We start from the raw sequence: 22,753 nt of genomic DNA, 5'->3' as shown, positions 1-22,753 counted from the left end.
GCACACCCTGCCAGGCGGCAGAACCACTGCTAATCTGCAGGGCAGAAAACAGTAAATCAGGACCTCCAACTCTGTCCAGCCTCTGCCTTGCAAGGAAATATTCTTTACCATCTGCAGCAATAGCCTACTTTGGGAGTGGAAACGTGAAGCTGTCAGTCCAAAGAGCAGTTGAAACTAGCCAGATCCTAAGACACCTTGGTTTCTTTCCTTCTCCATCCAAAGGGAAGGCATACTGTTTTCCCAACCATTGACTTGCAAATAAGGGTGGCACAGATTTGCTGTGTTTTGTGGAAGGGGAAGAACAACCCAGCATGGAAGGACAGACAGAGCTGATGGGTGACCAAGATTCAATGAGCTGATTCCAACATGTACACAACTTGAGGGGAACTGAACTAGTGGAGGGGATTAAACCAAAGTCCAAGCCAGCTGCCTGATTCCCCTGGAGGTAAAACTTTTCCAACATAGTTGGCTGTTTTTCTTTATATTTAAAGCTAGCTATGCATGCCCCCAGGCTGAACTCCCTCTAACCTGGGCAGAACAGAGAGTTCATGTCATCCCCATTGGATGTTCCCACACAGTCCCCATTTACCAACCTTGACCTTGGAGACTTTGGTAAAAGCATCTCTTGAAATCCCATAGGCAGGGGGATGTTTCTATGTAAATACGGACACTAAGAAAGGCTGGGTAAATGCCTCCTTATTTTGCTCACAGCAGGCTGCTCAATTTGTCTCTAATGAGTACTAACATGCTCTCCTGCTATCACTCATAGCAATTACTCTGGACTCACTAGTTGAATACAGAAAGCTTGGGTAACTAGCTAACAGTCAGTGCCACGTAGCAGTGTTCTCAGTAGTAATTCCTCATAAACGCTGTTACAAGGCCACTGCTCATATATAGGAAGTCAGTCATCAGCTTAATCTGACACAGCAGCCTAGGACAATATGTGGGAATACTAAATAGCTTGCCTCAAGTTGGGCCTCCCCTGGGCTGGCAGCAGTACCTTCATGATGTCTTTCACAGACAGACAGTAGGTTTACGGGAGCTGCTGCCAACCCTGGGCTTCCATGCCGAGACATTGTTCTGTGGCAAGAGACACCAACAGCTCCGCATGCATATGAGCAATCAGTTTAGTACTTGTTCATTTTAAGACCTTCTCCCCTGAGACTCACTCCTCCTTTGTGTGTTTCTTAATGCTGCTTAATGGAACAGTTGCTGTGGATCACCTGTGTCTGCCCAGAAACAGTATGGGCAGAAAATAGGTGCAGTTCTCTCTTGGCTCAGAGGCCACGGGGCACATCTTCAGCTAGGAATACGGAGGTCCCTTTCTGCTCACAAAGACAAAACTTAGCCTGTGAATTCATCTCTTGGCTGAAAATGAGAGGAGGCATGGAGAGAGAAAGCAAGGTGATGGCTGTCCACAGTCATGTGTAAATACTTCTTTCCCTACAGCCCTGTGATACTGCAGATGAACTGTACGTGGTACCTCATTCCAAGGGCAAGGGGATCAAGGCATGGTACTGCTGATAGCCCTGGCTGCAGGCAGCCTCCTTGGAAGTACCGGGTTGAGCCAAGCAGGATTTTTAGCCTTTAAAGCAACCAGAAGAGTTCCTATTAGACAAGTATAGTCAGAAATCCAAACACTTCTAAATTAATCTTAATATTTATAATGGGCTTCAAAGGAGATGGAGCAGAGCATCCACATATCAAAGGTGGTTGATGCAACACAATGGCTCCTTGAAGAAGATATTATAATTGACAGCACAATAATTGGTTTCTGTGATAGAAGGAGGGCTTCTGGGTAAATAATTTTGTTGTTTTTGTTGTTGTTACTAATTATATTATATTTCACAGCAGAGATAGATAGCCCAGAACTTAAAGCTACCTCAGTTCCTTTYGGTGCCTGATTTGACTGACTAGTTCTCTGGGTAAATGTGCATGTGTTGTCATGACAGTCAGGGCCAGTGTGAGATGTGTGGTGATTATGGCTGATCAGGGTGTTCTGTGTGGAGACCATCTCTGCAGCTGGTTGTCTTTTTGCCAAAATTTAATCAGGGTGACATTTTGCAGGAAAAAAAATCTGCATCAGGCTAAAAATTTTGGACAAAATTTGGCAAAAACCTATTTGAAAAAGTTTAGACATGTGACCATTGAGGGTGGGAGCTAAAGGGGACAGGACAGGAGGTTTGGCCAAGTAACAATCCCGGTGCCACATATTTTCTGTTCTTGTGAAAATTGACCTAGATTCTGCTAAATTTATAAGCCTTAATAAAATAATCACAGCTTACAGTTGCTGAGGAGAGACCCTGCTTGGACTTCTGGCTGGTCCCCCTCACTGGGAATGCACTGTTTCTCACAGCACCTGCGCTGACCAGGCTGTTTCGTACGCTGTTGCTGCTGAGGGCCTTSAACACACTGTCAGGGCCATGAGTGCACCTCCTCTCCTCCTGAGGGGGCTTGCTGCATTGGCTCAGGACCAACCTTGATAGTTCAACTGTACAGCTGCGTGAAGCCCTTGTGCGTGCTCACCCCCTTCCCTTGGTGGTCGCTCTTCAGGTAGGCAGTCGTCCTTGGTCTCTTTCTGAGCTGTGCTGTAGCCATGCCTCTGCCTGGCTGCATCCTTCACAGATCCTACCCCTAACCCATGGACTTGTCTTCCTGGCTTGACCTCGGACCCATCTCATCACTATGGCCTTGCTGATCCAGACTCTTGGATGAGCCTGGGTACTACCACTGGACCTGCTCTGCTGACCTTGGTCAGGATTGGTGGGATTGCATCCTGGTGGTGAGGTCACTGTCTGCTGCCTCGTTATCAGGCTCCTGGCTTCCCTTCAGCAGCCTGCCCTTGCTGCCTCCTGACACATGCGCTTCCCAACACTGTTGAGCCTTGAATTCCCAAAGCTCTGGCTGAGCTCATTGATCCCTATTCCTAATCACTGCTTGTGGTCGCAGGTGCAGTTATGACCAAAGGTGGTCGTACAAAATCGATGCTGCCCTCACATAGATCTTCTCCCAGACTTCATTAGTCTCTCCTACTGCTGTCACTAACAGAAGATGAGTGAAGTCATGGATAAGAATTAGGTAACCCACATGCCAGTGGTCTGAGAGAGGCTTGATGGAGCAGGCCTGGCAGGTGAGGTAGGAAAAAAAACACTCTTTGCTAGGGAATCCTTCAGGATCTGAAAGGTCTAGCTAGAGAAAGAAAGTCTGGTGCCTGGGAGACTTTGCTGGTGGAAGACTGAGCAGTGAGATTGGCAATCACACGTTAAATATCTCAGAATTAGAGGCCTCAGTCTAATATAATCCCTTTGTGGGCATCTCCAGAGAGCAACCAATATTATACACCTATCTTGGCTTGGACTTAGACATTTAACTTCCAGGTGCTGAAGCAGGGTCAGGTGAACCCTGGCCTGAAAGGACAGGGATACCTCCTGAGCTCTGTAGCCACTGAGCAGAATTTTGATCACTGCACACACCTTCGTCCATCATAAAATCCTACAAAATTCCTTAGCAGGTCCAGCTACTAATGGACTTCTGAAGCAGAAATTCAGCACTAATCTTTTGAAGGAGTGTTAAGTCAGCCCTGAGCTATCTCAGACAGGGCCTGCAGACCTTTGGAAGGTCGTTACAGGAGGCTCTAAGCAGAGCCACCCGATGCAGTCTTGTGTCAGGCAAGAGGAGACAGCCAGAAGGTGGGCAAAAAAGCTTCCTGGCCGTGCCTGGACATATGTGCTTAAAATTACCCACAGGATCTGTCCTCTGCCCCCCACAATGTCTCTCTCTCCTCGCCCACACCAACCATGAGCCGTTATTGCAGAGTCAAACTGCTCTGCTCTTCTGACAGATGCTGAATTTCGTCAACAGCGCAACGTTCAAATTAAAAGAAACAGAAAGTGTTTCTCGAACCTATAGGCAGGAAACTATTATTTGGCATTTCAACAGGGAGGGACCAGGGGGACTGGGTCCTGTTTCCAGTCTGCTACTGACTCACTGTGTGACTTGGATGAGTCACTTCCTAAGGTCCTTCCATCTAATGCCCTCTCTGCTCTGCAGGGAATGATAATGTTCCTGAAGGCTCTTGCAAAGCTCCATTCATTATTAAATGACTTTAAGCATGTTAGTGTCTGATAGAAAATGCCCTGCAAAAACAGATCCCTCCTCCATGGGCAGAGAGCACTTCCAGGCTTGAAGTGAGCTTAAACTCATGAAAGAGCTCACTGAATTGTAGATTTTGTCTATGAAAATATCTGAGAGAAAAGTGATATCCTGTTCAAAGAATTACTGTAGCAATAAGACTTAACATTATTAGACAGCAAGGAACATCACCCATCTAGTCTGAATTGCTCATAATCACCAACAGTGTCCTGTAYGCAGAATCAAACCAAGGATGTGTTTGCTGAAGCAGGCTTTCCAGAAAAGCAGCCACTCAGGTTTTGATATCATCCATGCTTAGAAACTTCACTCTCCTCACCAGGTTGTTCCAGTGATCGTTTGTCTGTCTTTATTTTTCACCAAGTGGTCCTTATGATGCTGGAATAAAAAGGTCTTTAACATCCTATGTTTTTCATCCCATAAAAATGCTTACACCTAGTGATCAAGTCACCTCTTAGCCTCTTGCTACAAACCAAAAAATACTGAGCTCTATAAAACTCTCACTGAAAAGTATTTTCCCAGTGCAGTTTTGAGGATTTTTTTTGTGTGCACTCTCCTCTTTTTCAACACCTCTATAAAAATGTTGATGCCAGCTCTGAAACTATTTCAGTCTGAGTCCAAGTTGCAATGAAGAGGATGCTGTATTTGTGGCCCGAGGTGCCCTGCTTGCCCTCTCCCTCAAAGCGTCTCACTGTGAGCTCTGGTTCAATTGTTTCTCCACCAAGACATCTCTCTGTCCCAGAGGCCTTGCTTCAGTCCCTTCTTTTTAAATGCAGTCCCTATCCCTTGACCCTGCAGRCCTGATTGCATTTGCATTATGGCATTTATTGTTCAAAAGACCCAGAGTGCTCTGGATTCACAGCTTTCATTTCCATCTGCCTCCAAGACCCTCATTGTCCCCTGCAAATTTTAGCAACAACAATTTTATCTTTATTTCTGTATTGCTGAGAACAGTGTTGAAAAACATGTGATCTCATGTTAAGTTCTCCCAAATATCACTTGCAACAGGTCTTCAGAGAGTAAAACACACTGAAACTTACTCTTGAGATTTGCTAGCTCCCTACTGCTGCATTGCTTTAACATCGGCTTTCTCAATAATGTGTAGTGATAAAATCTTAATCAGATTGTCAAGCAGCACACGGTCCATCACTGTAGAAAAGGCTAAGCATATTGCATCTAAACAGTTATCTTTGCCAGCCAGAATTCTAATAACATCAGAGAATGAATTCAGGTTTGTTTGACAAGTTGTGTTTTCCCTAAACCCATGATGACAGGTGTTAATTATCCTCTGGTCCTTTAATTCTTCATCATTTCTCAATTACTTTTCCAAAGCAACAGCCAGCAGTGCTAATCCTTAGTTTGGGAAACATTTCCATATGTTGTGTTGTAGCCCAGGGACAGCRGGAAAGCTGCTGGAAGATGGGTCCTTTGGGTGGGCCATCCATGCCACTCTGACTCCTGTTCTCATTCAGACTTCACCAGCATCTCTCAGTTCTCACAGCAGTGTCAGAACCTGTTTCCACCTTTCAAGGAGTGAGTGGACTGTGGACACAGCCTTGCCCTTTTTTCAGCTTGTGACAGTCTTGCCTTTCCCAGAGGGAGGGGATTCCTCTTTGTTAATTTAATATTTTACCTCCCTGAAGCTCTTGCTGTGCTCTGCGCCAACACAAGCATGAGGAGACGACACCAGGATCCTCCTGTGGGAATGAACTGTCACCAGGCTGTCTCCACGGAGGAAAAGAGCCAGCTGGCAAAAGCCAGTCCTATTGCTCCCCAAGTGAAAGTGACCCTGCACCGTACCCATCACACCCCTCTAAAGTCCATTGAGCTAAATGGCCTACATCTGACAGTGGCCCTGCTCACAGCTGGCCCTGCACTCTCTCTGCTCTATTCCCTTGGGGTCCTCAGTGAGGAAGCTGGCTCTGTCACGGGGACCTGCTCAGTCCGTCCCTGCTCCCACGGGCAGATCTGCCAGAAAGGCCTTGCACTGTACGTGTTCTCCAGAGAAACAAAGTAGGGCCTCCACCACCACACCTTCCCCCACGGGACCGTGTGTGAATGAACTGCAGCATGCTCCGGCTGGGCTGATGAAGTGCTATGTGCCAGCTGAGGGCAGGGACCGCTGCCCCTTTGCAATGCTGCCCAGGGAGAGCCTTGCAGAGYCAGCCGGGAACATGGCACTGGCTATCATAGCTGGCACGAGGTGTGGGCCAGGCACCTTCTTTCATAACATCCACGGAAGTGTCCCTCCAGTCACACACACGRAATGACACCCTGCTTTCCAGGGACTGCCTGGCAGGAACCGCCTCTGGGGTGCCATGAATCTGACRAGATAACTGGAGACACCTCTCTGGGCCACCAGTACGGCTCCTGAGGAGACCACTGAATGGGACCAGGGAAGATGAWGTGAGTGAAAGCTGGCTAACAAAATGTAAGCTTTTCACCAAATACTGAAATCAATTATTATCAGAATTGTAAGCAGTAGGATTTATTGTCCTTTGAGGTAAGAACTGGCTCCAGCTTCATCTCAGTCATCATTGGCTCTCAACACCATAAATCCTGCTGTTCTCTTCAATGCCTTTTATGGAAAGTGAAGAAGAAATTAGCTAATTCCCCATTGCTCCCTCCCCACTTATCAGTGCTACGAAGGATTGGGTAATTATGARTAGAACTGCCAGGCAAAATGAAACTTCTCCCTTTAAAATGCATTTTAATTAACTCTGCTGAGTTCATGTATTTCTTAGGAAGTGCTGATTATACCTTCCTGACTTTGAGCTCCGCTGTTACRGAGATAGAAGACCCCAAGCACTAGACAGGCCAGAGGAGCAGAAAAGGTCCCATATTCACACCAGAGGTCCCCTGGAAGCTGAATAGATGGCTTTGCTTTGTTGGGAGATTGCACCCTAAAGCTTGTTTCATCTATTTAAGCCGAGCAGCAAAGGAGCAGAAAGCTGTGTCTGAAGAAAGACAGGAGAGGAGCTTAGAGCTTGGTGCCATGAGGTCATCTGGTCATGCCAGCATCCCACTGAGGCAGTGGTGGGGAAGGACTCCCTGGGGTGTTAGCCCTGTGATTTTATTTTGGTACACTTGCCTGGAGCTGCATGCCATAACCTGTATGAGCTGCAAGGAGACAGAGGAGGAACACAGGCAGGGATGTGGCTCCAGTGGGTGAGAATAGCTTCTCCCAAAGCCCAGCAATACAGGGATGGCTGAGAGCTGCTCCATGCTGGAAGGGGAGCATCACCATGTGGTATCTGGCCTGCTTCGTTCAGTCCCAGTGTTATGTTATAAAAGAGTTTGAAGGCCTGGACAATTTTTCTTTTCAACAGTCCTTCCTAATTACCAGCTATCACATTTTTAATGTAAGCAAATCTGTATAATGCTGAAGGCAAATCAATATGAAAATGGAAATATAAAATTTGGCATTTCCTTAACAAAAAACAAAACAAAACAAAAAAAATCCTGCCACATTTCCCAGGTAGTTGTAGTTGTAGTTGTAGGAAACCCCAAACTCAGAGCCAATTCAGATAAAAATGCAGTCTCTTGCCTTTCGCGCCATGGTGGAGGTGAGAGGTGTCTACTGAGGAACACACTCTGGCCTCATTGGCACTCCTCAAACCTCCGATGAATAACAGGGAAACTCGTGTGTGCAGTATTGCCAACAGCAAATGCAAAACCCCTGTTAAAAATCTCTAGCACTATGAGCATTTCACAAGTTCTGACTTTGCAATACAAGGCTTTCTAGATGGAGAGTGAATCATGGCTTATCAATAAAAACATAAAGAAGTTCAAATTTAAAATAAAATCATATAAAAGTTAAATAGATTTACACTGAAAACTTTAACAGCAAATAGTGTTGTCTTGCTTCTTACCCCTGCTATTTTTTGTCATGAGGATGAAATGTAATAAATAAATACATAAAAATAATGACTCTTCCAGACCTTGTAGAATTCATTTTAATAGATGCTATTTAAGTACACACAGAAATATAGATATCTACCTTTCAAACGCTGGTTACAAAGTTTGGGAATGCTGCCAAGAAAATGGCCTTTTATTTTTCCCCAATAGATATCAAAAAAGAAACAATTTATATGTTGAAATTGCCTTTATTTTTGAATCCATAAATATTTGTTACTGACAAAAGTGGAAAAATCCTTAAGACTCTAAATTTTACTAAACTGATAATATTTTTGTTTACAGTACATACAGAATGTGCTTTTACAGGTAAGTATAACAACAAGAATAATACAGAGAAAAACAGTCAAATACTGCTCATCTTGAAGCTTATTTAATGGTTAACCAAGAGTCTGTGCAAAGTTACAGATACAAATGTACTTCCTCTTTAGTACTACTGTATAATAAACATGGAATCCATAAACTGGGCTAAAGCACAAAAATATCCACTTAACTCCTCTTAGGAAATATTGTTCCCCAAACTAAAAATAGTACAGTAAGAAGTGTCTTTCTCAGAGCCAAGAAATTCTTGCTACAAAAATTTCTAACAGGTTTACAGACTGAAGGTCAGAAGCTATTAYGAAGCACATGGGCAGGACGTCAGGATGGCATGACGCCGTCTCACTGCRGTGGAGATGGTGCTGATGGAGACCTCCCGGACATCGTGGAGTCACAGCAGAGACACAGGACATGGTTTCGCTAGCTGCTGAGATTACAGATGACTTCAGATTTACATCAATGTGTTCAAACAATGGGTTCGTTCCAATGCTCTCCTTACCCCCAGGGATCCAGGAGGTGAAACGTAGGTTGGTTTTCCCAGTAGGATTTTGGGCTCAGTGAGGGCACCTCCATTACAGCCTTGAACCAGCTAAGAGAAGCTAGGAACGATACCTTCTCTGATCTGCTTATGAACATACAACACAGAAGTGGCTATTCTCTCAGAAACAGCCCCAACACAGGCTTATTGCTAACAACACTTTTAATGAAAATATTTAAGCCTGCTTCTCACTTCTTTCCTGTAATATGTTTTTACTCATCTGAAATATACCTGAACATTAAATCTATATGTATCGAACGTATTTCAAAGAGTGCTTCCTTCCAGATTAATCACTAAATCTGAAACAAAGCTAAACTAGCTATTTTTCCATTACACAAACTGAAGATGGCAAACTGATCACAAATTAGACCACTTACAGCAAATACAATTAAAGTTACCCTGTTTCATGATGGGTTTGTTCACTGTGGAGGAAGAAGATGAAGAAATCCTCCCAGCTACCAGGAACTACCCACCTCTTACAAAACCATGATTCCAGGCTCTTCCAGTCTTCTGACGGGAAAGCTTCTGCTAGTCACAAGAACCAAAATATGCATGCAGGAAGCCTAGATTCATGGAATTAGCTTTGCAGCCTGCCAGGAAAGCAGAACAGTAGGTAGAAAATAAATGTAGGCCAGGAAAGGAGGGCTTATTCCTGGGTAACTGTCCCTCTTTCTCCCCCTGTCCCTTCCCCCCACCACCACCCTCCCAGCAAATAACAGAATATTATTTATAAAAGGACCATTAAAACATCAAAAAATATTTCATTTTCATTTTTCYTTTAAAACACAATTCACTGTCATTAGAAGACTTTTATGATAAAATTTCCATTCCATATGGTGATCTGTGTGGTTCATTAAAAATAGTTTTCCGTATTTCAAAGAATGAGTCAATATATTTTGGAAGATTAGACTGTTACAGGGTCAGTCAGAACTTACTGATTACATTCTATAGTATGTATACATATATGTGTGTGTGTGTTTGTGTGTGTATATACATATACATACATATATCTGTATTAATGGGACAGTTGTATAAAACCCAATGCAACTCACTATTACATGTTGCTGCTTGGGGAATGTGAATACTTATCAGTTTGTAGGAAATAATATAAATTTTTCAACATCACCCTCCCCCAGTCCCTCCACATGCACTCTGGGAACTGGATGCTCCACAGATGTGTGTTTCCACCTGTGGATTGGAGAAAAAGACAGATCAATCCTTCAGAGTACATTAAATTAATCAAGGCAGATTATATTTTACTGTACAGAGGAATGTGACCATTTCCTGCTTTTCTTCTGAGTACAGAATGAGATGGTGACTCAGACATAAGGAAAAGAAAGCAGAAAAGTCAAAGTGCAAGTAACAGCATCTCTAAATACTGCTGCCTGCTAGTGGAACCATGTCCAGAAGGAAAGCAGGAGGATTTGGTGGAAGTTGCCCCTGCCAACTCCAACACTCTCATTCTGGACAGACACTGGATTGCAACACACCAGACATGATGTGGCAGAACAAYGGTTTTCTGGCAAACAAGATTAATAAAAATGTTCCCTGTTCTACAGTGTCTATTTTGAGAGGGTCTCAAAGAACTCTATAGACATTATGGTATGAACCCTCACGATGCCTCTCTGGATTAGGAAATTGTGACTATTACCATCATATTTTGATCACAGGGAACAAAAGTGCTGGGGACCAGGCTCATCATGACTCCCAGTCTTGGACCATGTGTGCTTTCAGTGAAAAACTCTCAGGAACAAGGGATAATGAGAAAAAAATCAAATAAGAACACCTGTGCATGCTGAAACACCACTGTTCAAGATACCAACCAATTCCAGCACACATAGCAAGCCACAGCAACACACGGTTCCTAGAAACAAACTTTGGCCATCCGGGCCATTTTCTCAGAGAAATTTGTTGAAAATTTTCTGTGGTGGTGGCAGAGTCCCTGAAGAGATTTTTGTCTAGAAAGGCTTTTTGATGGTTATGGGACACAACTGTTTGAGACAGCTGCATGAGTGGAAGAGACCAGGAGATGGGCCCAGCATTTCTTTGGAGGATTATTGCCCAGATAGTACAGGCTAGCAGAGGGCCTGTGATATTGGTCAGTCAGAATAAGAGAAGGCTCTGATGTCGAATGGCCTGGAACACAGCACAGCACAGCATCTGCACAGGGTACTTGAGTGAAAACCTTTCATATTTGCACCTGGTCCAGTAGCTTCCTTATTCATGAACTGAACATTTAAACAAAGACTATCACTTGGGACATATGGCCATGTAAATGGAGAGGAGTGTTCACTTACTCATGGCCTCACATGGTCACCTCTGCTCCATGGGCTCTGCCACCTCAAGTCCTGGAGACTCTAGGGTGGACTCTCCTCTCCCACAGTGTTCACATACCCCTGCTTGCAGAGGGGAAGATCCCAGATTTGTCTGGGCCAAGAGGAGAATGGAAGAGATTCAGAACCTCAGCAGAGACTGCCTCTCCATCAGCCATGTGTGTTTCTGTTCTCTTCAAATCAGCCACAAAACTTTAGATGGCAGGGAGGTCAACAAGGGCAAAGTTTTCACATGGAATTGCCTTTTAAGAAATATCCAGTGACTGAGCTGAGGAGCTTGGAGGTAGTCAGGGGAGAGGAGTGTCCATCAGAGTAAGGAGTCAGGACATGAGGTGTGAGCTCTGGAGAGGCCTTTCCTTTCTTGTCCCCAGGACATGATCTGCCACAGTGATTCATAAAGAAATCTGGGTGTCACCCAGAGATATTCTGCCCAAGGTTGCACAGTAATGAACCTGACAATCTGAACCATGGAGACAGTTATTTGTTCCTTCACAGCTCAGTTTCCGTCAAAAAAAGCCTCGGTATTTCAGATGAAATCTATTCTGAACACAGTCTCTATCGGGTGGGGCAGAAGTAAGCCCATGAACTAGGACCAGCAGTGCCAGGACAGTCTGGGAAAGAGAAGTACCTTGGATCTCTTTTGAAAACTTCAGCACAATGAAAGCCAACCTGTCTATCCCACTGAGGTCTATCCCTAAATCCCCCTGGGGAAGACAGCACACTCCTGTTGCCTACCTTGCACCAGAAGAACTAGGTGCACATCATCAGCCTCCACATGAGACTCAGGCTCAGAACAACCTGCAGTCATTTTATGCTACGGAAGTGGAGGGTGGAACTGGGAACTATAAGGCTATTTGAGGGGAAGGTGAAGGACAGAGTTAATTTAAATGCAATTTAGTGAAGAGTCACGTAGGAAAAGAGTTGTGGAAATGTAGCACACGAAGAGAGAAGTACTGTATGGGAATGTGCTACAACCTGAAGTCAATGATCATTTGATCCAGAGGAGGGAGCATGCCTGTCGTTTGGAAGAGCAATATGGATGCGTACATGTGATGGGGCTTTGTGTATGCACCACGGTATGTGAATGCTGGAGAGAGTCCAGCATTAATGATGTTACAGCACTTGGTATGGATGGCCTTCAGAACCTCTGAGACCCTTTCCTGGCCACAGAAGTATGTTCTAGTGTGAGTTAGTTCCACAAAATTTGATAGGAACAGATATACAAGGAAAAAAAAAACAAACACAAACCAACCAATCAACCAAAAAAAAAAAGCAAAGCAAATCCCAACCCACCCAGAAAGCCAAAGATAAAACCCTCACAAATTCGGGACCCATGAGTCTATTTTTAAAAGATTTCACAAATATATAGTATCTAATTAGCATTATATCAGATATACAACATGCCTATTTAATACAATTATGCTGGATATATAATTTGTTTGCATGAAATGTGACTGTCTATGTGGCTAGGATTGGAGCTCGGTGGAACTGGAATTTGAATGGCTTTTGGGGGCCATTACATGGTGCAACAATCATGGAAAATTTCCAACCCACTTTTTGGTATACTGACACACTTAGCTTAGTGTTTCTGCTAAGGGCTAGGAAAAGATTTGCTACATATGGAGTTCTAAGTTGTAACTGAATGGAGGAAATATGCTCAGAAAGAGGGAGACTGGGCCGGTGGAAAATGACAACAGGAAAGGAAACTTCTGGGGAGAAATCCAGGCTCAGTGAAATCTGTGGTAGCCTTGCCTGGTAGGAGTTTCAGTGGAGTCAGGACTTCTAGCACAGGTTAGCAGTGCAAAGCTGAACAAATTCTGGCGCTTTAGGTTCAGCAGTGGCAAGAAGCTGAAGGAACAGAAACCCTATTCCTCCTTCCTATTTACATCTCATAGACACCAAGATACTAGAATGAGTGGAGAAAGGGTCTAACAAGCATTTCAGCATATTTGTGCTTATTGAACACATCGACCCCACTACTTCCTACAGTGAGAGAGCAGGCGATTTGTAGGCACTAGTATATTTTTATCTTATGAGTATATTTAATATAAACTAAAACTTCACTTCTCAGCCAGGCTATTCTTGTCCCTAGATCTGCCAGTCCCCTAGGAAAGTCTGCCCTTGAATTCACTCCAAGGGTGAGGAAGAACAGATATATGGGTGCTGGCTGATATTGAATGGTCTGGAGGTGATCCCCAGCAGTCAAAATCTTAACTACTTGCTACAGAAAGGTCAAACATCAGGGCTGGCATGAGAGATGGCAACAGGGCCCCTTCCTGCCAGGATGGGGTGCTGCATTTCCTCCTCCCTGCCATGGGCTGTATGAGAGTGGTTCTGCTTGTAGCAATTGAAAAGTCCTAAATTCGTAAAAACAATGAGATAGTGCAGGTGAGCCCTTGGAAGGAGCCATCTACTATTATGGCTTTCTTTGACAGAAACTGATGCATGTTAGGAAATATCCTCCATTATCCCTCACTATAGTCTGTTTGTTTGCTTAGGTTCTTCTTATGTCACCAATGTAGGGGTGGCTTTAAAAACAATGCGGATGGGACTGTTTGAGAAGTCTTTTCAGACACTGAGTTATTAGAGGTTATCTTGGCCTATAAGGCCACTGCAGTATAGGGTGCTGTGACCACCCCAGTCCTTAATGAAAATCTACAATGCACAGGGTCATATCAAACAGTCACCTCTGTTTTGCTCGCGGTGCGGTAGTGATGGTGGTGTCCTGGAATATAATGCAGTTGTTCTACCGTGTTATGCCGTCGGGAGGCGAACGCTTGGCGCTTGGCAGAAGTTGGGTTCATACCTAAGGTATTGTACAAGTTATTCGAGGCACTAGGATGGGAGTGCATTTTTGTCATCCTGTAGCGATCCAAGACAGGTGTTGAAACAAAGACGTCTGTGTGTGACAATGCCCGTGACATAGACTGCTCTGGGTACCCTGAACGCTCCGGGGAGAGCAGAGGGTCTTGGGAGTGGAGGCGCTCTGCGGACAGAAGCTGTTCGTCTGAGAGGATCCGTTCATAGGACATGCTAAACTCCTCAGGCATGATCCTCTCAGGGGACAGCACCCTGTCCTGGGACATGGCCCTGATGGGCCGGCGGGGCCTATCCCTGTGGTTGGTCTGTTGCGACATTTTGATGACGTTGATAGGGAGCGTGCCTCGGGCCGCCAGGTCAGGCAGGTGTCTCCTCCTCATGTAATATTCGTCAGCCTCTTTGTCAGCTGTGGAAAAAGAAAGGGAAACAGTTAAAAATGCCAGAGTTTTGTCCCATGGAGTGAAAAGGGGGATGTGTGCAGTGAACAGCGCTTTGGAACAGCCTTCTGGTGAAACCCAAGGACCATCCGTCAGCAGCTGAAACAGCATGGGCATCCATGTCAGCGTGCTGCCTGTTGGAGAGGCGCTGGCCCTGCGCGGGTTGTGTGGACATGTGTTTATGGCACACAGAGACAGTTTATAATTACATATAGACAAGTTTAGTCCCTGTTTGATGTATCACACCATCTTGCAACATGACACAATCGACTCCATATGCTGTTGAGTCCAGATCATGGTATCACACGATTTACAGGAACAGTGAGTTTTGGAGAAATTATCCAATGTCACCTTCACAGGATGCTTATAAAGAAGCATATGGAATGTGACCTGGGGCAGGCAAGTTCCCCATTTGGGGAAACTCATGCTTTGGTTCTGGTTTCAAATGTGAGTGTCCTGTGTAATTCATGAGCAACCTTGTCACATTTTTAGTTACAAGTTTTAGTTACTATTTTTATATATTTATATTTGTGGTCACAAAGCAGCTCTGACGGTCATGGGATGCTCTCTCTGAGACACACATCCCTCCCTTCCCCTCCCCTCCCCCCCTTTTGGGGCTTTTAAACAAGTGTCTCGGACTCAGAGGGTAGGTCAGCTACTGTAGGTATATCCCAATCTACCACTTTAATCCTAGAGCAAAGCAACTTGAAATTTGAAGAAAATGTTCTGCAGTTATTTCAGATGAAACAAACTTTCTGGGAAACCTGTTTGATATTAATATGTCTGAAGCTGGGATACTAAGACTACCTAGTTGGAAGGAGAATCAGCAGTCCTTGGACTTGGACTTGGACTCAGCCCTGGTGAGGCCACATTTGGAGTACTGTGTCCAATTCTGGGCTCCCCAGTACAAGAGGGATGTGGCACTACTGGAGCGAGTCCAGTGGAGGGCTACAAAGATGATTAGGGGACTGGAGCATCTCCCCTATGAGGAAAGGCTGAGAGAGCTGGGCCTGTTTAGCCTGGAGAGGAGAAGACTGAGAGGGGATCTTATTAATGTGCACAAATATCTTAAGGGAGGGTGTCAAGACAATGGAGCCAGACTCTTTTCAGTGGTGCCCAGCAACAGGACACAAGACAACAGGCACAAACTGAAACACAGGCAGTTCCATCTGAATATGAGGAAAAATCTTCTTCACTGTGAGGGTGACAGAGCACTGGAACAGGTTGCCCAGAGAGGTTGTGGAGTCTCCTTCTCTGGAGATATTCAAAACGTGCCTGGATGCAATCCTGTGCAAGGTGCTCTAGGTGACCCTGCCTGAGCAGTGGGGTTGGACTAGGTGATCTCCAGAGGTCCCTTCCAACCTCAACCATTCCATGATTCTGTGATTCTGTGACTTCAAGCCCAGTGCTGCTTGAGGACTGTTGTGACCTGCCTGTCTCTGTGGAGGTGTAAAGCATGGGGCATCAGTCCCTTACCAGAAATACTCCATCATAAAGCCAAGCAAAAGAGCACAATGCTAAGAGGCATGGGCTACTCCCATCCTTCTGGATCATCAGTGACTCCAGAAGACGCCAGAGGGAGACTCATCCCAGACACCTGGAAAACAGCCATCCTCTGCTTGGATCAGATGGCAGCAAACTTATTGATGTGCAAGAAGGGTAATCTCCAGACAAAGGCAAAGTAAAATTCTCCACCTTAAGGAGCAAATGAGGTCTCATGCAAAGGAACCCTACGGAAACAGCCTGGCACAGAGATTACTGGGCTGGAGGCACACACAGTACCCACTATCCACTTTCTCTTCCAATGTTGGGCCATGTGCTGTTGCTGATGGGCAAAGACATCATGACTGAACCAGTCATGGAGAATGTAGCTCGACAAAAGGCAGAGTGTGCTGTATCACGTGTGTGTCTTTGCATTGAGGGAAAACCTCAGTGGAGCTGTGAACAACAGCATTGCTGCACCCAGAAAGAGGAAAGAATGAAATACTAATCCAGGCCCTTTAGTGTGGAGGCAACAGGTGCTTCACCCAATGGGTTTGGGGTGGGAACTGCTGATGTCTGGCTGCATTTGATAAATCTAAAATGTCTCCCCTGAAACCAACCAGTCTGATTCATCTGATCCTCATTGCACTAGCAATTTCACTGGGATAATGAGGCTTTAATACTGCTAYCCCTTATTGTTTTATTGAGTTTCATGAGATAACTGACATTTTTAATTTCATCCAAAATAAAACTCCGAACAAATAGGTTTCTCCCTCGTTGCTGCGCATAAATGTTCAAAAATGTGTCCTGAGTGGACTCCAAAAAGTCAGAAGCCTTGAGAGGATAGAAAGAAACTGTTGGACAATAGATTGACAGAGATTTCATTTCTTAAACCAGTCTCATATTCCTGGGGCTTTGATAATGATTTTCAAACATTTGGAAGCAGAATTAATGGGAATCACATATGCTAGACAATATATCTCTTCCTCTCCTCTCCTCTCCTCTCCTCTCCTCTCCTCTCTTCTCTTCTCTTCTCTTCTCTTCTCTTCTCTTCTCTTCTCTTCTCTTCTCTTTTTTTTCTCCTTTTTTTCCCTTTTGGTAGTTTCTGAAACATTGGCCAGGATTGGTCTCTAATGTAATACTTGTATAAAACCTATGTTTGAGTGATTCATCTGACTTGGCTTTAGGATAAGCTGACTTGTCCCCGAGACCATTTTTTTCCCTTGTGTTGGAGGGAAAAATCAAAACCCAATAATTCATTTGAAAAGCAAAGCATTTACATTTTTTTCCGCAAAAGTTTTATGTTGGTTTTATCTCCTTCATTTGGAATAGGAAAATGATATTGGCATTTTACAGTGAAAGGTCTGGGAGCCAGGCGCCTAATTTCCTTTGGCTTTGGAGAAGCCCAGCTATAAGAATGTGGTTCTAGAGGTTCTGAGTATATGCAAACCCAGTGGGAGTGCTGAGTTTTTAGCGCTTATGGAGCTGAAACTGCATATTTAGTTACTTAAATAAATAGTGTGACACAGCTGATTTGGCATTTATCAGCTGCTTTGCTCCACCTCCCTAAGCCTAATCGCTAACCTTAAGTCCTACCCTTGTGCCTTCTATCTTTCTCCTCCTCTATTCACTAAGGCCAAACCCAAACTGCTACTATGCTGAAGCCTGAATCTCTGCCCTCTTACTTCAACTCTTACCTTAGGTCTGAAGCTAATCCCTAGCCCTGATCCCTTGCCTTGGTGTGCTAGATCAGCCTCTAGTCCTCACCCCCACCCAAACCCAAACCCCTACGCCACAAAACTAGCCCATACCCCAAAGCCTGAGCAGAAAGCCGAAGCCCAACACTGAACCATCACCCGCAAGCTTTCCCTCATCCCACTAACCGCAAAGCCCAAACCCTCTGCTGATGCCAGAAGCCTAAGCCCTGACCTCCTCCCTCAAAGCCCCTACCATCCAGGCATCTTGTAAGCCTTGCTCGAAGGCATTTGGCCCCTGGGAGGCAGAAGAAGGGCAGGGTCCATGGAGTCTGTGAGTGAAGGGTGTGGAGCTGAGAGGAGAGTGGAGAGGAAGGCGAGAGGGAGCTTGTAAAGGTGATTGAACTATGTCCAGACCTGCCTTTTGTTAGTAGATAGGTGGATTTCCCTGTGGTGGTGCAGGGATTGCCTTCTAGAGCTGATCTTGTTGAAAACATAAGGAGGTGAATGTCAGGGACCTAGGTTATAAAGACAGACACCAGTGTCACCACTTCAGCCTCTCTGGTTGAGAGCCTTTGGAAGCTCCACATACCTTCTACAGCCAATGGCCAAAGATCAACTCTCATATTCTTAGATTCAAGTTGATTGCCAGATATTCCCTGAACGGGTAAGGGGAAGCACAGCTGGACAGGGCCACTAACTGTCCAGAGGATCAGAAACATCTCGAGAGAGTGAGGATGGCTCTGCTCGCTCAGCACTCGCTTGAAGAAATTTAAGAATATTGTGGGCTTGTCACCTTAACACAAACCTGTTTTTGTCAGTTTTAGACAAATACCTTTGACTAAGAAATGGAGTGCTGTAGCCAAATATATATTCCCTTCTGCCGGGAAGCAGAAAGATCTACCAAGGAGCAGGTTGGACAGGTAGGGGCAGCCTCTCTTTAACTGCTCAGCAAAATTTGCTGGACCCCATGGGTCAGACTGCTAAGACACCACTTAATAAGGTGTTGCCAAGGGCAGTGATTATATTGCCTCATATGAGTGACATAATACTCAGTGTGAGTCAGGTGAACTTTGCGGGAGTGAGTAGAACTGAGGTTAATGTTAATATCTGTCATACATTTCCAGATGTTGGCTGTGGAAAGGGTGGGAATTTTGGTTAACATTAATTTGTTGKTTTTTAGTGTTTCAGTGAGATACATCCATATCCCTAATATGGAGCTTGAGGATATTTCACTGAGCATCTATGCACAATATGTGAAGCAAATAAATGAATCACAGGCTGGAGAGATTCTAACCAATCCCCTGGATCATGATAGGAGCAGCAATTTCTGTTGTTCCTGTTAAACACTTGTCTAATCTATTCCGAATGAGGTCAAGAGATGGAGATCTCCTGGACTCTGAAGGAAAAGTATGTATGCCAGGTAATCCCAGGCATTACAAATGAATTACAAATGGAACAGCAGTTTTGAGGAATATTCAAGGGATGCATTTTTTTATGTTATTTCAGCTGAGAAATGAAAATAAATCAGCATCATCTCATAATGGGGAGGTTTTAAAGCTGCAGTATTATAATGCTATGATTTTAAGGGTTTCTCAGTATTTGATAGTATCACCAAAGCTGCTCAAGGACATGGACATTTTGTCACTGGGATGTGGGGACAGGGACATGCTTATGGTTGGGAATGAGGGCTCTAACTATCACTAGGAAAAAAAGCTCATTGGAGAAGAAGAATCATGTGCATGGCAAACTGAACAGGGAGAATGTCAGGCTCCAGTCCAGAAAAATATCCATCTCTGTTCTGTGAAACATTTAAGCACATGAACACTTTCAAGCACATCAGATATATTTGCCTAGAAGTTAACCATGTATTTATGTCCCATGTTGAAGTGCCAGGCAGTGGGCTGAGATTTTTGTGTCACATTCCTATTGCATTTCCTCTTCTGAAAAATCCTCCACATGGGGATATGCTGTGGACAGTCCAAAGGCTTTTCTGTCCCTTCACTTTGTGTTAACTTAGCTGGCTAAACTGGCAGTGCAGATTTTATATAGACTAAGGGAGAGAGGTCTGTTCCTCATACCCAGCTACCTTTAGTGAAGCTATTGCAACACCTAAGTTATTTCCCTAAATGAGACAACGTCTAATTGAATGTATCCAGAATATGTCCATGGAAACATATTATGAACCTGGTGTCTCAGTCAGAGAGAGCATTTTCCCTCATAAGGGTCACTTATGTGATAATCCCACCAAAACTGAAGAGACTTCTATGTGAGTGTTCACCATCAGTAACAGTGATGGGCTGGGGCACTATGGAAAATCTGGCAGAATAAGGTAATACATAAGAAAATAAAAAAAGAATACATACTAACTAGTGTGAACAAGGCAGTGAGCAACATGTTGAGACACGAGATGTGCACCATAAATTAGTGAACGGCACAGGTCAGGACTGGGTCAGGACACATACACCAAGAAACAGATCACAATGCTGTGAGAGGCAGGCAGATGCCATGCTTCTACTGAAACGGATGTTCCCAGCCATTCCAGCAGCTTTCTGTTGGTCTGGATTTGTAATTTGGTTTCAGTTACATCTGTAGATAGTGAGATATCTGCCTTCCACACACCGAGGTGAGCTCAGCTGTTCTGCGGCAGCCGAACTGGTTCATCTCAACTCCGACAGGAAGAAAATGGATTCTCAGATGACTCTATCAGGACCAGATACGACACAGAATTGTGGGAGGCAGCACAGCAAGGAGGTCAGTAAGCAAATAACCACAAGTGCTCTCTAAGTAATGAAGTGACTTTTTCTCTACACTCTCTCTTGATGGGAAGCGACAGCCAAGACAATCATTACCAGAGATGCCAACTTGGGCAGTACAATGACAGAGAGAAAAAGATTATTGCCTTAGCATCGTGCCCACTGCAGCTTACAAGCAAATGAGTTACAACGGAAATGAAATGAGCTGACACCTACTTAGTCTCTTCAGAGAAGAATATTTACTTGGGTTTGTCTTGACTGCAGACTCATAGGATGGTGGGAGGTGAGAGAGATTCTGGAAGGACCGGGAGAAGGACAGATCATAGGGTTCGGTGGCAGAAGTAAGGATATTGTTCATCCGTGGCTTGTCTGAAAAAAAGAGAAAAAGACACGTCCATAAAGTGCACCAAAACCAGGTGAGAAAGGTAGGCCATTCCCATAACCCTGGCTAGGGAGAGGAGCTGTATCTGGGCCAGCCTTAGCAGCAGGTTCTTGGACTTAATTCAAACTGGCACTGGCAGATCAGTGAAAAATGGAACCTGTAACTTTGTTTCCCTTGGTGTCCACAGCAGTTACGAATAAAATCAAACTGCTGCCTCAAAAGCCCAACAACCTATCAGACTTTCTCTCAGTGGGAGGGTAGGCCTGGCAGACCGAGTCACCTCACTTATCGTGGAGGGATACATCACCATGACACGTCCCCCCCCCCCCCCATAGCAGCCTGACGTGGCCAGCTCAGATAACGTCACCTACCTTTAGATAGGTGGGTTGTGCCTTCCCTGCCCTCAGAGCTATGGGAAAGCATTTATGAAGATATTTCAAATGGGACTGATAATCAAACTGTTCTTTTGTCATGTTAGGTCTCTGCTTAGCGTTCTGAACCTGGAGGCTCCTGAGCAAAGCCCGGTCCATGGCCCCAGGGGCCTGGTGGGCTCTACAGCCAGCCAGGGTTCCCCTGCACAATTGAAAGTGTGAAGAGGAGCAGTGGGGGACACGTCTGGGTGCAATCAGAAAATGAGGCAAGTTTTGGAGTGATTTCTGAGGCAGCAAATGAGGGGCAGTCCATGTGGGGTGGAGGATGCCCTCTCCCTAGTTATTTTCAATTGTTGTTCACAGAGGGAGTCCCAGGCCAGTACCCCAAATGCCCTGTGTCTGGAAGCAAATGCTGAGGACACTGTCAATAAAGACTAGCACTGGGCTTGGATATTAAAAGTCAAGTCCAGGCAATCTGCAGAGTTTTCTTGGCACTGAAATCACACCCCTTTTCCACAAGTTGGATGGGAAATGGTCTTTCATCAGCTCGGCTAAGCAACAGGAGCCTGTTGAATTATAACATTTATATCTCCCAGGTGTTTAGACATTAAATTAGGCAGAGATAAGAGTATTAAAAATAGCAGCTGCTGCAATGTTGAAAGTAAAGCTAGAACAGACTACAGGAAGCATGAAGTGGCTCTGCGGGGGCTTGCAGCAGTGATGGGATTGCATTAAATGGGTCAAAAGGCTAAGGAGATGGCCACTTCAAGGGTGGTCTGACAATGAAATCAGAGGACAAAATGCTCTGACACAGCTGAGAAGCATTTTTAGACTTGTCGACCACTCCCAGTGCTGCAGGCTACTGAGAAGGGATGTGATTGGGATGACATAGGGATGCACCTTAGCCAAAACACACAATGCACCTCTATGCTAAGGAGCTCCCCTACCCTTTGGCCAGTGTCTGCTCACACAGTTACCTACCCAAGGCAGAAGAGCAAGGAGGAGGGCCTGTATGACCAGTCTGCATACAGCAGTTCAGGGCCTTGCAATAGTACCTGACTCCATTATTGGGACATAGGGTCATCCTGGATATGATAGACCTCTCACACATACTTCTTTATGCAAGTCTGCTGTGCTTCCCTGCTGCCTATAAGCTCTAGAAGCCTCCTTGCCCATGGGACTGTGGGGAACATTATAGGACTGACCTAGCAGAAATGGGGTGTTAGATATCTACTGCACAACTCAGCTTAAGGACTAAGATGAGTAGGGCTGGTGGTCAGTATCAAGAGGAAGTTACTTGACTTTTGGCCAGGAACAACCAGGCCACAAAACTGTGAATTTCACAAGAAAACCCTCCAGAATGCTTAAGTCTTGGGTGCACACATTCCTGTTGTGCACCCATCTGAAGTGTGCTCATGAAGAGCAGTGCAATGTGTGCTCATTATCCATCCAGGTGCCTCAAGCCCCTTTTACCTCCACTGATGCAGAGACAGGTGCGGATTAAAGAGCAGCTTCTGCCCCAAAGTTATTGAGCAGCAGGGGAGTTTCACCCTGACAA

The 22,753-nt window shown here is 45.0% G+C and overlaps 1 protein-coding gene across 1 annotated transcript in view; it reads right to left on the bottom strand.

The window, feature by feature from the left end:
• Positions 1–13,928: 13,928 nt before the first annotated feature.
• The window catches only part of SHISA6 (shisa family member 6), a gene marked incomplete at its 5' end in the record, with an annotated part of 262,601 nt that continues 253,776 nt past the window's right edge, over positions 13,929–22,753 (bottom strand). The window contains 2 exons of the mRNA XM_026075735.1: positions 13,929–14,479; positions 20,659–20,811. Coding sequence (XP_025931520.1) covers positions 13,929–14,479; positions 20,659–20,811 — 704 coding nt within the window. The remainder of the gene's footprint in view (positions 14,480–20,658; positions 20,812–22,753) is intronic.

This window comes from Apteryx rowi, unplaced genomic scaffold (genome assembly GCF_003343035.1).
Source record: "Apteryx rowi isolate R43461 unplaced genomic scaffold, aptRow1 scaffold_41, whole genome shotgun sequence".
In the NCBI taxonomy this organism is placed as follows: Eukaryota; Metazoa; Chordata; class Aves; order Apterygiformes; family Apterygidae; genus Apteryx; species Apteryx rowi.
This window is presented reverse-complemented; position numbering and strand designations above follow the sequence as displayed.